Source organism: Ictalurus punctatus, chromosome 11 (assembly GCF_001660625.3).
Source record: "Ictalurus punctatus breed USDA103 chromosome 11, Coco_2.0, whole genome shotgun sequence".
NCBI lineage: Eukaryota > Metazoa > Chordata > Actinopteri > Siluriformes > Ictaluridae > Ictalurus > Ictalurus punctatus.
Genome location: NC_030426.2, coordinates 15,027,268 through 15,045,092, shown reverse-complemented (window position 1 = coordinate 15,045,092; position 17,825 = coordinate 15,027,268). Strand labels below are relative to the sequence as shown.

The window sequence follows — 17,825 nt, the reverse complement described above, 5'->3', positions numbered from 1 at the left end:
AAAGAGCTGTAAAAGCTGGATAATCTTAAAAGAAACAAAAAAGGCACACTTCAAATGTTCCATTTTTATTTGCTTTTTTGGATGATTTCATTTCCAGTGTTATCCATTTTTTTTGTACACATTTGCATAATTCATATAAGGCTATCAAGAGGACCATTGCTATGAATTCAGACCAAACCTGCATAGCAACTGGAAGACACAAACAAAAAAAAAAAAAAAAAAAAAAACCCGGGGGGGGGGGGGGGGGGGCTAAAACACTGACCCAGGAGCAAAAATGAGCAACACATGACAGTACTTGACAATTTATTGGCACAAAATGGTACTCTTCTTCCCCTTCCAACCATGCCTAGATTCATTTTTTCCATAACCATGATTTTTATGAATATCAAAAGGGGAGAGCAGAGACTTTTAACTCATTTAGTGTGGACCTCACAGTCAGAGAATTACTATTTCACAGGAGACTACACATCCTTAGCACTTTGAAAGAAGCTGGCAGTTTGTTTGAGAATTCTGTAGTGAACATGGGTCATCTATTGTTGGGAGTTTCTAAGGCCGTGCTGAACACTGACTTCCTGCCCAGATCCATGAAAGTTACAAAAGGGAAGAGACATGACGAGGGGAAGACCATTGAAATGCCTGCAACAAGATTACATACAGTTACCTTGGGGAGAGACATGTTCATTTAAAAAGGGGGGAGGGAGGGGAAAGAAAGAAAAAAAAAAGAAAAAGAAAAAAAGAAAAAGTTACCCATTTCCTTTGGGTGTGTGACTTCAGTCAGAAGCATCTTTAGAGGTATACAGTATGTTTTACCCCACCCCACTGCAAAGGCAACTAAAACGGAGCAGCTTAAATCAACCCTGAACACTCAAGTGTACAGACAATAGGTTTGAACTGAAATCACTGTTTAGACCTGAAGCACTGTCAAGAGTGTATCACCATCACACAATAGTCTGAAAGCAAACAAGTTAATCAGACAAAATCATTTTCAAACCATTGGGTAAAGCTACAGAGGCAGACCAGAATTAAAATACACTAAACCATGTAGAGAACAATGAAACTCCTGCATTTATCCTCATAAAACCAGACAGTTTTGTGGACCTGGGAGAAAGATTAGAGGTCATCTTAAGAAAATAACGCACACCCAAGTGCAGCACAATTTATTTTTGGTTGGGGAGCGGAGGAGGGATATCAGTCGGGTCAATGGTAGGTCAACATCCAAAGGGTAGAAATTGAAGGGCAGAAGGGGTCAAGGGAGAGACATCCGCCAACCACAGGTCACTTCAAAAACGCTTTGGTCCCCATGGAGAAGCTTTGGCAGCAGCCACAGGAGTACCGAAGCTGGGGAAGTCCTCGGAGCTACTCATATCAGGGGCCTGAACAAGCAAAGAAGAAAAAGAATCAAATTACATCATGAAACATAAAGGGTAGGAAATTAGATAGATAAACAAACAAACCCTCATCTTACAATTTCAAGTCAGAATTTGAGAACATTTGTAATACCTCCAAAACTGCATTTTATAAACCTTGAATCTAGTTTAGATTTCAGCTCATTGGTCATACAAGACATTCACACAATTATAATGCCCATTAGTTGTACATTCCATCAGGATTTATAGATTTCTTTGCAAAGTGTCCAGGTCTTTCAGCTGTAGCATAAGTTTTGTCAGATAGGTGAAACAAAAACAGGATTTCAGAGACAGGCAACTGTAAGTGTGTAAAATGCTTTTATGTTCACCTTCTCACTGCTGGTAGCCCAGGGTGCCTCCCTCACCACAAATCCCTTGGAGGGCCCACGGGGTTCCTCAGGGTTGGCTGCTGCAGTGCCAGATGGCTTCATATAGGCCATCTTGGCCTCATTTTCCACCACATCAGCCATCTGAAAAAAAGGGGTGGTGTGGATTTGCAGCGGTTGTTACAATACATCCAAATCAGACATCTTTCATTCATGGTGAACATTCAGTGCAAGTAGATTTCTGTCTGATCTGAGTCACTTGTGTTCCATACACATTACAGCCACACCTCTGTGGGCACATGATTCATGAAAACGAATTACATCACAGTACACTTGATGTAAAATGAGCTGGTAGGAGCAGGAAATAACAGCACATTTAAGTTTATTCGGGTTCTCCATGTTGGCTTAAAGAGCATCGTTACCAAACATACACCAACAAAATCATTAACTGAAATCAGTCTAAGAGATGCTGCACCCTGCTTTGAATTGGATATTATTTTGAACATGGTTCTTGGGTTAAATGCAGAAGTACAGCGATGACCATGTTAGAGGTTTAACTGATTGACGGCATCTCAAAGTTTGCTTACGTATTCCTCTTCCAAGTTCAGGAGATGATCTATGGCTTCATCAACCATCTCTGGACGGCCAGTTACAGTAACCAAATTGGGATCTGCAGCTCCGCTCTGAGGAAACCGAAGATCAACCTGGGCAGAAATATTTAAAAGTGTCAAAATGTGCCCCAGCCCTATGGGTTAGCATGCATAGTGTGATAAACTAAAAGACCCTTCATGTAGCGAAGCAGTTTCAACATAGGTGAGAAAATTAACCCGAAAATGCTTTAACGAACAGTGATTGAATTACTCCACTACAAGATCTTATGTTACAAGTCAATTACTTGGTCTTGCCTATATACACGGTTACACATAATATCTTGTGAATTTTAGCTTTAACAAAACTTGCGCTCACTTTAAATTCATCCATGATTTTGCGGATACCCTTGCCACGAGCACCAATAATGCGAGCATGAACTCTGCTGTCCAAGGTAATGTCCTCAGATATCATCTCCTCCAGTTCATCAACAATGCCTTGGATAGCATCACGTGCTGCTATAGCATTCTGCTCATAGCCAGTGATGCTGATCTGGTCCTAAACACAATGACAATGTTATAAATCAAGCACCATTGGAGAAGAAAGATTTTTTTTTATTTTTTATTTTATTTTATTCTATTTATTAAAAAAAAAAAAAACCACCTTCTTACAGATCAACAATTCTACCCTGCACATACACTGGCTAACAAACGTTACCTGGTTCTCGTCATTTTTCTCAGGGAACTGGATGTTGACATCATGGTCAGTACGGATCTGGGTGATTATGGCACCCTTGCGACCAATGATCTTGGGATGATATTTGGGATCCACAGTGATGGTCAACTTGAAGCTCCTGAGAGCCTGTTGAAGAAAACGCACTATTAAAGAGGAGGCCACAAGCAGCTACCACCAAGAGAAACACTACACTGTACTCTCCAAGAAGTCAGTTACATGAAATTTCTATTGTTATTAGAAAAGTCCTTCGAATTACACAGTTACAAATAATTTGCACTAGATCACATTCAAGTTCAATGAGAAACCAAATGCACCAAAAGTTCTACCCCAAAAAGTTAGTAGAATAGCACCTATACTAGTTTTTTGTTTTCATAACTGAGGTTCAGTCTCTTTCAAATGTCTAGGAATGGTTTTACAAAAGTGAATTTTGCTGTCTTTGCAAACCAGCTCAAGTGCGTGTTCCTTAAGATCTTTGTCCAAGAATCATTTTTCCTTGGCATAAGGCAACTATACTTTGTGCGATATAATTGTCACACCAGTACAGCATCCCTGGTTCAAACCGGTAATACCAGCATTAGCACTGGTTGGACACAAGATGGTAGTGTGGTGCAATTTTCAGCCTATACAATAATGCAAGGTAGCTTTATTTCTTTCTTAATTTTATTTTTAACAAAATATGAAAATTAAACTGGGGGGCATAGGCTTTGTTTGTTTAACACCATGACATTTTCTATGGCCATTTTCATGGTGAGAAAATGTCAAAGGGTTTTAAAATCCATTTTACCTAAAAACTCTAAAATTGCATTGGGTTTGACTTAATTTCTTCCAGAGTATTTACTGGAGTAGTAATAGAACATGTTTCAAGGATAATGGATTGTGGCAGAAGATACATGTTGGGGAGTTGTCTAATAATATTAAAAACTTGTGGCACCCTGGTGTGACCAATTCGATAGCAGCTGTAGACATAGGCTTTGTGAAAATGAACATGCCAAAACAGCAAATAACCCATGTACAGTAGGGATCCTCTTTTAGCAATCAAGCATTCAGTCATTTGAATAATGGTCTCTATTGTCTTCTAAATGCAGCTAGATATAGATAGCTTCACACAGTTCTGTTGAATATTTTACATGTTTCCCCCTTTTAAACCGGTATCATCCCTTATAACTGGTATGAACATGGCAAGCCTAGAGGCAACACTGACAGTTCAGGAAATATAAAAGACACAAATTCTGGCTGTACCGCACTTACCCGATCCTCCTGTTCAGCCTGCAGCTCTTTGACGCGCTCAAGAAGCCCTTCTTTAGCACGGTCCAGGTGAGTGGCAAGGCCTGTAATGGAGATTATGTCGGACTGGAGCTCAGGAGCAGGCACTTGAATATTGACCTGGAAGTGGATAAAAACTTAATTAAAAACCATCCAGAAAGAATAATTACACCTGGAATACATGATTTACTGAAATGTTTCCGATCTGCGGAACTTTAAATGCTTTAACCATTGCATGCAACTAAAACTGCAAAGCCTTAAAGATTTACACAAACAAATAAATAAATAAAATCTGACCTCAAATTCATCCATCATTTTGCGAATGCCACTTCCTTTCTGCCCAATGATGTAGCGATGAAGCTCAAAAGGCACTTCCACTTCAATGCTCACAGGTACCAGAGCCTGAAGCAAGCAAATGTATTAAGCTACTGCCAAAACTTTTATTTGCAAAATGATCGAAGAGGACAAAAGTTCAGGAGACACACCTTCAGGGCTTCCACTGCAGCCTCACATCTCTCTTTGCGACCAGAAAGCACAATCACGTCACATTTCTTCGGGACCGTAGGGTCAGCAATCTCCTTTACCTCACCATTTGCTTCTCCATTCTCCTGCACTTGACCTTCAGCCTGAGAAGCTGATCAGAAACAGGCAAGTGTCAATTAGATAGAGAGATACTGATCATATATTTTTTATATATATATATATATATAAAAAAAATTTTAATTTTTTTTTTTTTTTTTTTTTTTTTTTTTTTTAAACCCACCCTGTCTAATCAGAAATCTTTACAAAACCATATTCCTCAATTAGGTAGACATGCTAGTCAGCTCAATATCAAATCTGATCGTGAAGTCAGAGAATTTCTCGAATGGACAATTCACTTTTCTAATGCAACGCATGCACTTGTAAAGCAATTGTATTACATGCATCATAGTTCCTGGTCTGCAATAGCACAAGTCAAACATAAACCAAGTTGAACGGTTAAGTACAGGTCATTGCATCATTGCTGAACACTGACGTCACGAGGTCACAATTTACAGAATACATCTGCTCAGCAGTTAGTGTTCACCTTGCGCGTCCTCCCTCTCTGGGAACTTGATCTGGACGTTGTGATCTCTGGTAATCTGTTGAATTCGAGCACCTTTAGGTCCCATAATGGAACGATGATATTTCTGGGGAATCACACACTCCATGGTAACCTGTGCATCCTGTGGAGAAAGTGTTGAGATTAATTAAAAGCTGTAACGTGAACAACTCAAATTAGTGTCGGTACAGTGAGGTCTGGTGTGGCTCTCCGTCCTTGCACTAGAGGGCTATAGGGAGTTTCTTACTTCTATTTGTATATACAGAAGCTGCCTGACTGGACGTAGGTCAGTGTTTTACAAACGACACTAACGCTCGCCCCTACTCAGGGATGTCCTTTAAATGATTTCCCTGTTCGGATGCTTGTTTTTGGTTAAAGTACAGTATGAAAAATTCAGTAGCCTTGACTGCTGGATCTTTAACCCCCCCTTTAAGCAGGTGCAGCATGGTCCTACCCTTAACCTTATCTACCTGCACTGTAGTGTGTTCCCAAGGGAGAAGGTTCTACTAGAATCCCTATGAAATATTGGTTAGAGTTACCAAATCCTCGATGATCTCCTGCATGCGCTTTTTGGCAGCTTCCACACAATCTTTGGCTCCTTTGAGTGTGACCTTGTCACTCTGAGAGCCAGTGCGGGGAAAGCTAACCATCACACCTCCGTACTCGTCCGCGAGGTCTCTCAAAACCTGGCCACGACGTGCCACGAAGTAGCGGTGGTGTTTGGGATCCACGTTCATGGAATCCTCAACCACATTATCCTGGAATGGAAAAGAAACAGCAGTGTGTTCAATCAGTTTATTAGGCTACTATTGTGAAGAACTGAAATATATGCACTCACTATAGCAACCCTGCATTTGTAATAACTGCAGTAAGCTACGTGTCATCTAGTGAGGCCAGCGATAAACAACTCAAGGTTTCCTGATCTAATTCAAGGAGTTGAAGGCACTCCAACTCCTATCAGTTGAAGGCTACAGCAACCATAAAAAAAAAAAAAATAAATAAATAAATAAATAAAAAAGCTAGCTAGTCATTCTACAAATCTGATGGATTAAGAACCTTGATATAAAACAATAACGATTCCTGAAACTTTTGAGGTGGTCAGTAGAAATTAGATGAAATGTAGAAGTTTACCAAGCTCTTGATGAGGGCTTCAAGCTCTTTCTGTGCTTCTGCAACAGCCTCCTCAGTGCCGATTACCGTGATCAGTTCCTGGTCTTTATCCTCGGGTGTGGGAAAAATGATCCTGGCACCGGTGCTGTCGCGCACCTTCCTAATGTTTCCACCTCCTTTCCCAATAAGAAACTTGTGGTACTCAGGCTTGGCACGGAGCTCAGCAGTGTGGCTTTTAGTTTGCTACAAATTGAATATCAGTCGGTCAGTGGTGCTAGAAATAGTAATTATAAGATTATTAAACATTTATATTTAAAAAAAAAAAAAAAAAAAAAAAAAAAAAAAAAAAAACCCACACAACCCCACACACATGCAAGGACCTGTACCTTCTCCTCAGCCAGGGACAGCAGCTGTTTTTTAGCCTTCTCCACCTCCTCAGCTGGACCTCTGATTGTCACAGCATCAATGCCAGAGCCCTCAGTGGGGAAATGGATGTGCACTCCACCACACTCCTCCATGATGGAACGCACAAGACGTCCTTTGGAGCCAATCAGGGAGTTGTGCAGCTTTGAAGGGATGGACACCTCCGCTTCTGTAATGTTTGCCTAAAACCAGAATTCATGAAAATAAATAAAAGTTTTGTTTTTAAAAAAAAAAAAAAAAAAAAAAAAAAAAAAAAAAAAAAAAAAAAAAAAGGTAAAATGACATACACTACCAGTCAAAAGTTTAGAACTTTTGACAGGCTGTGTATAGCAGATTCTTATGTTAGATTAGTTTAATTTCTTCAGTTCTATTGAAAGCCAGATTCCCATGAAAGCTTTACCAGTTCCTTCTGAATAGCCAGAATCCTGTTTCTCGCTGCCTCACAGTTCGCCTTCTTCCCAGTGATGACTATCATCTCAGAGTTGCTGTTCTCCGCAGGCAGGTCAATTTTAGTGTTTGTCTCTTCACGAATCTGCGGGGAAGGGAAAACCACCCTTTTACACATTCCACTGCACACTCATGAATGTTTATGCATAAGATAAAGTGCAAATTAAATGGCTCAATAGGGAACCTTTGAGTTACATTTTACATGGTTAATATTCGCACACTCAAAAGACATGAACTCACTTTCTTAATATTTGCACCTCCTTTTCCAATAATGTTTTTGTGGAATTGCTTGAAGATGGGGACTGAGACCGAGTAGCTGTTCTCCACCTGGGGGGGGGGATAAATAGAAGTTTGTCTTTGAATTTAAGCCATTCACACTCTGATGTTTTTGCAATCAACTCTCACTCCGCCATCAAACAGTTGAAAGCAGGCATTGCTTACCATTTCTGCCACCATCTTCTGCATAAATTTTGTGCATTTCTCCACTTCAGTCCGGGGCCCTCGCAGCTGTACAACATCACTCTTATGTGCAGGGTCAGGAAAATTAATGATGACCTGCAGAGAATGTGCCAAGATTTTAGACCATCACCACACACATGCACAACGACCTTCAAATGCAAGTGCAAAAAAATAAAAATAAAATAAAAAAAACTTGCTTCAGGGAACTTGTCCCGAATCTCCTTGATCTTCTCCCCTTTCTGCCCAATTATGGCTCGGTGAAAACGCTGTTCGATGATCATGTCCTTTGTACGCTCGTTCTCCTGAAGAACACAAGAAGCTTTAAGGTACCGCCGAGTTACCTGTTGCCAAGCAACTTGTCCTCACAGCCCAAAACCACTTCATAAAAGACATCCTGGGACTACAGCATGGGCACTTCAACACAATTTAAAACCAACACCTGCCTCTAAAGTGGCCCATATGTCAACAAGTTTTAACAAAACAAGCAGACTCATTAGACTAACATAAGAAAACTGAAGCACGACAAAACAAGGGAAGGTGTCATCTCACCATGCGTGACGCCAGCTCCAGCAGCTCCTTCTTGGCCTCTTTTACGCCCTGAGGATCTCCTTCGATACGGATCAGGTTGCTCTTCTCGTTGTCCGGTGGAATACGCACCGAGACTTTATACAGGTCCTTAATGCGGTTGACTAGGAGGTAATATGTCAAAATACTAACAAATAGCAAATTCAATAATTACTACTAGGTGTGTGCACGGGACCATTTTTCTTTAATCCCACTCCCACCCACTTCGAACAGAATTCTGCACAATCTCACGCAATTATTTTTGTTTGTACCCACACAATTTCTTGAATTTAGATGGTTCTGCTTTGTAAAACAAAGAAATAAGTTATTTAACCCAGACAGACACTGACCAGAATAAAACTAGGGATGCGCTGATCAATCGGCTGATAATCATGTTCTGACTTGATCGGTAGACTCTAAATTTGACCAATCTCACCAAGCAATCGCAATTTGAGGACATAAAACATGACTGCATTAAACTTTAGCACAGCAGTCATGTCGTCACCAGTGTAGAATTATTATGAGGGCTCAAGAAACAGTGACTACATTTACATGGACAGCAGTAAACTAATTATTGACCTTATTCTGAATAAGGCAATATTTTGATTAAGGTGTTTACATGAGTCACTTTTAGAATACTCCTTTCATGTTCCCGTTTTACATGTTCTAGAACATAGTTTGATTAACAGCACGCGTCATCACGTCTCTGCGCCACACCATCCGACGTTCCCTCCAGAATTTCACGTATCGACATACAGTTCGTCTTTGTTCTGGTACCGTTTACAGTTTTGGGTGTTTTTATTTTTAAATTTTACAAACGCTTCAAGTGCAGTTAATTATTTGTTATGCTGTACACGCAAATAGACGAATGCTTGAAGCCGTGGGCTTCGTCCCAAAGGGCATACTTATCTGCTATATACGCAAGTACGCGGTTTCAAACGCAGCCGTGCTCTCGTTTGCCGTAAAACGGTTAAGCACTGCTGTGTGTGCACGCACATGTCCTGTCACAAAATGTGGTGAAAACTCACACGAAGTTAATAGTGTGATTAAGGTGTTTATATGGTCTGTAGTACACGTCAATAATGTGACTAAAACAGGAGTACTCCACATGTCTGAATTCGATTTGTGTTTACTTCGAGTATGCCTTAATCTGATTAAAGGTAATTAAAATTGCTGTTTACATGGTAATTTCTTAATCAGAGTATTGTCTTAATCGGGTTCTTATTGGATTATTGTTGTCCATGTCAACACACTGATTGAAAAATTCACCATTCACAGTGCATTTTTAAAAAGGTGTAAAATAAATACGCCTTTTGTAATATTCATTGTAAAATGAATATTTGTTGTGTACTTATTTGATTCTCACTTAAAACAACAAATCTACAAAATAACTAAATAATATAAGCAAGGCAAAATCTGTGGTAATCCTTAAAAAAAAAAAAAGGATAACAGTGACAGTCAACAGAAAGCTTACATAAAGCCTGAACAATCGGGATTGGCATCGGCTAATCATGACAAGAAATCTGTAACCGGTATCGGCTGCAAAAATCCTGATCAGAGCATCCCTAGATAAAAGTTACTGAAGATGAATAAAAGAGTAAGAACTTATTTAAAATCAATGGTACACACTGCAACCAGAGCAAGCAACATGCATGCTTAGATATTAACATGGCCACAGTTTTCACATCTGCCTGCCGACTCCTGTCCACGTAAGAGTAAAAGCTATCTGCTCCTTCAACATTTTTGTTGGATCAAACAGGATTCCAGTCCCTGTCAACTTCTAATTCCTAATAAGCATTTGTTTCAGAAATTGTTCTACATGTGACACTCACTGTTGGCACCGCCTTTCCCTATCAAATGCCTGTGGAACTTTGGGTCCACGCTGATCTCTGCGTAATCCATACGACTAACCTACAAAAACAAATAACAAAGCATCAATGCATTTCACCTGATCTTTGGCAACCTGCTATCTTTGGAAAAAAGGCAATGTCTGTTCCTACCAGGTCCATCACAATGGCTTCAATCTGACTCTGCACTATCTGGATGTCTTTGGTAGGTCCTTCAAGAACGATCTTATCCTCACCCTCAGTGAACTCAATGTGCACCTGTAAGGAACACACATTCCATACAAGTGCCTTAAAAAAAAAAAAAGATGCACTGAACGCATCCACTATTAAAAACACACACAAAAAAAAAAAATAAAAGTAATTTGAGCATCCTACCTTGGGCATTTGCTGAGTGACCTTTGCTAGATTTTGTCCCTTCTTCCCGATAATGAAGCGATGAAGCCAAGAAGGAGCCGATACATGGGACACCGTATAACTGTTAGCCTGGATAATGAGTACCAAAACAAAAAAAAAAAAAAAACAAACAAAAAAAAAAGATTTGTTTGGAATATTTATGTACATCTTTGCATTTCTGGTTTGTGACGTATACAGTTGGCTTAAATACTATACAGTTGACAATAAAAAATTTTTTTAAAAAAAACATACGCTGCTAACTGATGCAATACAGATGCAAGAAAATTCAACACAACATTTGGGAGACTAAAGTGCACTAGAGACAAAAGCCAAATTTTAAACAGTCACTCAAAAGTGAAACCCAGATTACCTTGGCGTACACTTCAGTGAGTGCCTGGCCCAGCCGGTCTGGCTCCCCACGCAAGATGACAGTTTCTGAGCTGCTGTCAGGGGGTGGGATCTCGACCGAGACGCCAGTCCTGTCCAGAATCTCCTGCAGGGTGTTGCCCTTGGGCCCAATCACATACTTGTGCTGAGATTTCTTTACCTCCACTGCAATAGTTGTGACATTTCTTTTCTGAAAGGGTGGTGGAAGGATGGGGTAAATAAAAGAAATAGCAGTCCTCCACCCGACAGCATGGCTTAAGTGCATAGATCACCATTTGGCCTATTTTCCAACTAGAAGATTTGACCGACCATGCTACATATCTGAGAAGAAAACATTTCTCTGGAGAAAAAAAATCCACAGTATTAAAGTGATTAAATTATTTCAATACTCTGGCCTCTTAAATCCAAAAAGCTTTGGAACAAGAGCGAGAAACTTGGCAGACGTTACACTAACCTACTGCTAGTGAAGATTTTTGTGCTGGTAAAGAAGCAATTCCAGGCAGGGGCATTAATCAGGACATCTGTGAGAGTGTGCTTAAATCAAAATCAAATTAACAGACCACATGATTTTTAGCTCCACTTGTATGTTTTGGCACATGGTACCTGGAGAATTTGCTGTGCCAAATCTATGCCACACTGCCCAGTGAAAAAATGCTAAAAAATGTTAAGCATCTTTGGATGCACATGTAGCAGTAGGCTATTATAATTTTTTGCATCATGTTTCTATGCATTTCTTAAGTTACTAGATATTAATCCTGTTTTACAAACATTTACCTTCTCTTCATAGACCTTTTTGATCAAGGCCATTGCAACAGCAACCTGCTCTTTCTCCCCAGTGATTACGATCTCGGTTTTGTTAATGCTGGGTGGTGGGATGTTAATGCGGGCTCCAGTTTCCTGCATCATCTCTCCCACCAACTTGTTGTAGGCACCAGTAATAAAAGGGTGGTACACTTTATCGATGTTCAGTCTCTCCACTGCACGTTTGTCCTGCAAAGAGTGACTGATTAGTGTACAAATCAAAAATGGCAGCGTGTATTATTTATAAAAAAAATAATAAAAAGTAGCCATCAGCAGAATTTACTGCAAATAAAATGAACCAAGTACATTACTATTACCTAAGCATCAAGGTCAATGTGTGGTTCTCTACCTGTTCAGCAGAAATGAGAAGGATCTCATGCTTGGCCTTCTCCAAGCCCTCCTTTGTGCCAGAGATCTTGATGAGATTGCTGGGGTCTTCTGGTCTCGGGATCTGGATCTTGGTGGCAGTCTTGAGCTCGAGCTCCTGCAGCTTCTCCCCGTTTTTGCCAATGACAAAACGATGATGTTCCTTGGGGATAGCCACATTAGCTGAAGCCTGCAACATAATAGCAGGTTAAGACGTGCAGATATGTCAAGTGGTTTGACAGTTACACCCAAGATCTAGAAATCTAATAGATTTATATAAAAACAGGAGAACTTGCAGGTGATGTGTTAGTGGTTAAATGTTTCCAGAAACTGCAGCTGGTGATTAAATGATGAGTGGAAAAATAACTCCGGCTAATAAACTTCATTTTACAGTTCTTGTAAAGGTCAGGAACAGGACAATTTATTGTAATCCCTACAATGGTAATAGACCTAACAGTCTACTCGAATGTTCTTTTCTTTCCTGATGGGTAAATAAAACTATTTTGGTGCCTTGAGGACAATTTTTACCCATGTTTATGACACAGGTCCTCCAACACACACTCACTACATACAAAGCCAAACCTGCTTTTTTTGTTTTTAAATAAACACACAAGCTGTTGACCAGAAACCATTTCTAGCCGTAACGCACACCTGAGTCTGCAGTCGGGACACAATCTCCTTACGGGCCTTCATAACAGCATCCAGTTTCCCAGACACCATAATGGAAAGACCTTGGTCCTTAGCCATGGAGAGTTCCAGGTGTGCACCAGTCTTGTGCATGATGTCAACACAAACTTTAGCCTGGTCTCCCTCTCCAAACTGGTTCATGTCCTTGTACTTGCGCTCCTCCAGAGGCACATGGAACACCTGGGGAGAAATGGCTGCGAGCTAAATCAACTTGGAAGACTTTGGAGCCTTTTAAAAATGCAACATTTAAAATAAGACAAGACAATTATAAATTATTCCATAATTTAGACTATAAAGCACTGCATCCCTTCAAAGTAATGCCCTCTTAACATGAAACCCCTTCATACTTGGGTGATGATGGAAGACTTTAGTGGCCTTATTTTCGATGTCCAGGCATTTCCAGTCTCCACTGCTCCCTCGGGTGAAGCAGCCTTTTCAGGCAGAGGAGGAAAGGCATCCTTGTAGGTAGGGAGGTTGTCCTCATCTACTGCCTCACTGGATCCTGCCATAGCAGCTTCAAATTGAGAAGTCACACTCATGTCTGATACATGAACATTTTTTTTTTGTTTGTTTGTTTGTTTGTTTGTTTGTTTGTGGGGTTTTTTATTACCTCCGTGATCCAACCGGTTCCGGCTCTTACCTCCACCCTGCTCTGGCAGGAGGCCGCTGCGGTGCTCATTAAAGCGTTCCTGTGTAAGTACGGCGACTGAGCTCATGGTCGAAATCCCACGTTTACACGGAGTCCGAGTGTGCCACTACAAGAGGAGAGTTCAGCTGATTAACAGAACTCGGGGAGAAAGTCGAGTAGAAAGTGTGACACGGAAAAGTACACACTAGGCTTACTGCGATATAGTCAGGTGTTCCCGGTATTGGGGCCACACACCGATTACATCACTTGCCCACCGCAGCACCGCACCCACCATTGTTTTACCTTTATATAGTAATAAAAATCTTTAAGCTCAGTTAGAAAACTGACGCTACAATTAAAAACCGAACGCGTCTGCTCAATTCAGCATGACCCGAACGAGTCAGTCGCAGCACAGATCAGCAGGAGCCAGAGGTCATTTAGCATGAGCGAGAGTGAGGCGAGCTGACTGACGAGACGATGGCTGACGATTTGGTTTCAAATATTTTTTGTAGCGTTTTTCATTACGAATAATAATGAATCCACGTAAGGCCCCATCATGCAAAGTGTTTCTAGGAATGTGAATTTATAGCAATAAATATGTGCAGAGTAAATGTTTGTACACTTAAGCCCAACAACTAAAACATCCCATAAAGGATGAAGACAAATACCTTCTGACACAAAAGGACAAAGCTGGCCTTCTGTTAGCCAAGTGAAGGGCTAATTCTAAGCTTAGGCGCTAGCTGTATGAGCTCTGGAGCTAAGAGGATTTCCACCATAACCCGTACTGCTGCAGTCACATTTTAAAATTCCGTATGTCAGCAATCAGGGGAGTTATATAAAGCATGTGTGCATAATGGAAAACAGACAAGCCTTTTCTGTTTAAAAAAACAAAACAAAAAAAAATAATAATAATAATAACTAAACCTTTTTGGCACACCAACTTCTTAAAGCATCAGTTTGCATATTCTCAAACCAAGTATCTCTAATAAGGTGTGCAAAAGTGACATCATGGCTTATGGAAATGTCACCTCTAACCTCCACACCTACTTGGGAGTTAAAGAATGATGTAAACCTAAAAGAAAAAAAAAAACGAAAAAAAACGAGCTGTTAAACAAAACACGTTTAACGTCACATGACATGCCCTAAAGCTCGTCACACGAAGAACAATTATGACGCACAGTGTTTGCCATGCAAACATTTTGGAAGAAAAAAAATTAAAAATAAAAAATTTGCTTTGACACACGGTGCGTACTCTTTAGATGAAGTTTAGATTCGTTACACAGAAACAAGACTGTTTTCACATGCTCCTTGAAAGGGCCTCTTCCGTTGCAGGCCTCCTGAAATATCAACCCCACAGGCGGAGCACTGTGAACACACGCTTAACCCTTTAAGTGACCGCAAGCTGCAAACACGCTCGTCGCTCCAGCAAGGCCAGGTTAGAGCCAGGTTCAACACAGAGGGCCAGGTTAGTCTTCTTCGGATTGTATATCAAATCAACGGCATTATCATTGCAGATATTCCTATATTTCTCCAAAGCCTACTCACCATTTTTTTAAAAAGCCATCCTCATCATATAAACATACTTGTACTATTTTCCCAACCCTTTCGAAACTACCAGTTATAACAATACAACATTAAAACTGCTGATCCTGAAATGACCTACTAGACAGCATTCCATACCATGATGGCTCTCTGCAATAAACTGTAATTAAGTCTATTCAATGACCTTCAACTGAAGTTGTGGAACTACTCTTAGGAAAATAAAAATCTGAAGCTGCCTCAATCAATGTTCAGTACATTACTGTGAGAACTGGACAAGGAAGTTCAGATTCCCACATCTGATTTGTGGGTTGTTGTTTTTTTTTGGTTGAAGCATCACAAGTAGCCCACAGCTCACCATGTGGTGATAAACAGAGGAAAAACAAAAGCAGATTACTCTTCAAAATTAAAATGCTGATGGCTACAAGAGCACAGCGATCTTACCAGCTAAATGGTCAGTTGCCAGATAATCCGTCCTGTAAAGCTGTCTGTTCGTGTCAGCCTGCCAGCTTTAGCCTGGAACGTAAAAGCAAATCAGTCATAGTCACACACACACTCAGTAAGTTGTATATAAAACATGATTTGGTGAAATAGTTTCTCCCTCCTCCTTGAAACCAGAGCTAGAGAGCTCATCTAATTAAATAAAAAATATTATATTATATTATATTATATTATACACACACACACACACACACACAGCAAGCCCTTGAAAAGCATTGAAAACTCTCTCTCTGTTTTAATAAATCACCCAGATAAGATCATATTCATTTTCAAGTAGACTCAATGAGCTTTTCCCAGGAACAGACAAAGCGCTGGTAAGACAATGTGACAAAATAAAAACAATTACATTTAATTGCCACTTTGGTATAAGATCATTAAATCCATGTGACTTTAAGAGGATGTGATCATGCTAAAGCAACAGCAATTATACTGTTCTCAAATTTCAGAAACACAAAATAGGAAAACAGTGTACTGTAGTGTATTGTAAAGCATAGCTGAATAATAATCAAATCTCGACCAGACTGCGACTTCTTTAAGAATTATAGGTATTTCAAACTAGTAATAACTTGGAGTAGAATGCTTAAGCAGAATAAGTGAGTATAACTAACACCAAATACACAGTAATAAAATGTAATGGTAGTGAGGAATTAATTAGTAATAGGATGAGCTGGCCTAAAATCGCCTCATGTCGCAATTGGCTAGCCGACATAATGCGTGGCAGTTCAGAACTGAACAAACAGACTGGATAAAATGGCACAAAACGTCTTTAAACCACAAAAGTAGATCAAACTAACTAGGAAACTACATGACTTCTTTGATAAGCCACAAGAAGCAACGGAAACAGAAACGCAAACTTTTCACCACTGATTGATTTTGTCTAAGTGCTACGTCAACTGTTAATAAGCTAGCGGCTAGCTTCTCCACCGCGGCTAGTCATGACGCTTTTCTCGCCCCTTGAAGATGTTGTGGGTTTTTTTCCCAATTTAAAGGTTGACCTTATTATACTTCTCACCGAACACTACGTTTATTTAGGAATATGTCGTTTTCTGTAGCATTTAAAACTTTAAAAGAACGTTGAAAAAAATTATTTTTGCTAGCTAGCTTAACTGACTACTCCATAACTTAGTTCTGCGCATGCGCCGTCGTGACACGTAGCTCTTCAACAGCAGCTAGCGTAGACGGCTAACGACCTCAAATTACGGATTAGGAAACTTTAATCGCAAAACTAACTGACATCCACTGGGCAAGGTGTGTACGGTGACGATGTAGAACACGTGTAGATATTTTAAAAAATAAATAAATAAACATGGCACCGATGAAAGAGCTGTTGAATAAGGGTCAGGTTTCAGCACGGGTTACTGTCCACGCAGAAGTCCACGTAGGCATTAGCTCGAGCTGAGAGAAGTCAGTCAGAGAGTGGTGGAACAGGATCAAGCCCAAAATCACTCTCTAATACACACACAGTGCACCTCAGAGGGTGAAGAAACCCTATAGGAACTCCACAGGCAAGTACATATGTGTGTAGTAAGAAACAATTTGGGATTTCGCCATGGATTCCAGCCAGAAGACATTTCCAAGGCTGAATATAATAAGGATTTGTCTTAACCCTATAAAGATTCTACCAGTAAACAGATCGGATATAGATCCAAACCAAAACACAACGAATTAGTATTCGATTAAAGCACTTACTCGTGTTTGTGTGTTCCCGTCTCTGCCCTGTGTGGTGCAGAAGTGTGGTTGTGATAGTCCACTGGCGAAGAGAGGAACAGCAGCTAGTCCGCTTATAACAACCCCCGCTGACGTCACGGTACCTCTCACGCGTCACGCGTCTTATTATTAAAGTTGCAACGCATCCGTGGAGCTCCACTCCACCACCACCATGCAGCAGTGGTTATTTGGTATGAGCTTGCTGAGGAAATACTTGTACGCAATGCTGCGAAAATCTAGCTAAGGCTAGAAGCAAGAGGTAAGGAATAAACACAACGGTGTGTGCTGTTGTAGGAAAATAATCAACGTCGGGATGGGTGTTTATTTTCCAATAACGTGACGTCCCGAGGGATTTTATTACTTTTATAAGACAGCTATATTTTTTTAATTCTTGAAAAAGCATGCCATCTTTTTTTAAATCCATTTTTTTAATAATAGTAATTGGAATGTCCAGGAAACAAGGTCCTGTTATCCAGGGCCGGTTATAGACATTTGGAGGCCCTAGGAAAAATTGATGTTGGAGGCCCCCGGACACAACCGCATGGTGGCTAAAAAATTGAATTAGTG

The 17,825-nt window shown here is 40.3% G+C and overlaps 1 protein-coding gene across 4 annotated transcripts; it reads right to left on the bottom strand.

Moving 5' to 3' along the window:
* Positions 1 to 49: 49 nt before the first annotated feature.
* On the bottom strand, positions 50 to 17,359 carry hdlbpa (high density lipoprotein binding protein a). Of its 4 annotated transcripts, none has more exons than XM_017479844.3 (28): positions 17,241 to 17,359; positions 15,495 to 15,566; positions 13,494 to 13,638; positions 13,231 to 13,397; positions 12,848 to 13,063; positions 12,180 to 12,386; positions 11,804 to 12,019; positions 11,013 to 11,219; positions 10,625 to 10,732; positions 10,403 to 10,507; positions 10,235 to 10,313; positions 8,388 to 8,527; positions 8,036 to 8,140; positions 7,821 to 7,934; positions 7,620 to 7,706; positions 7,333 to 7,464; positions 6,896 to 7,114; positions 6,531 to 6,752; positions 5,939 to 6,157; positions 5,385 to 5,523; positions 4,804 to 4,952; positions 4,616 to 4,720; positions 4,304 to 4,438; positions 3,038 to 3,181; positions 2,699 to 2,878; positions 2,320 to 2,436; positions 1,736 to 1,876; positions 50 to 1,373 (listed from the first exon to the last, which is right to left on the bottom strand). In XM_017479844.3, the coding sequence occupies exons 3-28, from the start codon at positions 13,597 to 13,599 to the stop codon at positions 1,281 to 1,283; spliced, it is 3,852 nt and encodes a 1,283-aa protein (XP_017335333.2). In that variant the 5' UTR covers positions 13,600 to 13,638; positions 15,495 to 15,566; positions 17,241 to 17,359; the 3' UTR covers positions 50 to 1,280. The 4 variants fall into 4 exon arrangements, with proteins under 4 accessions (XP_017335333.2, XP_017335334.2, XP_017335336.2 ...); XM_017479845.3 differs by having other exon boundaries at positions 13,231 to 13,385; XM_017479847.3 differs by having other exon boundaries at positions 13,524 to 13,638.
* Positions 17,360 to 17,825: the final 466 nt, after the last annotated feature.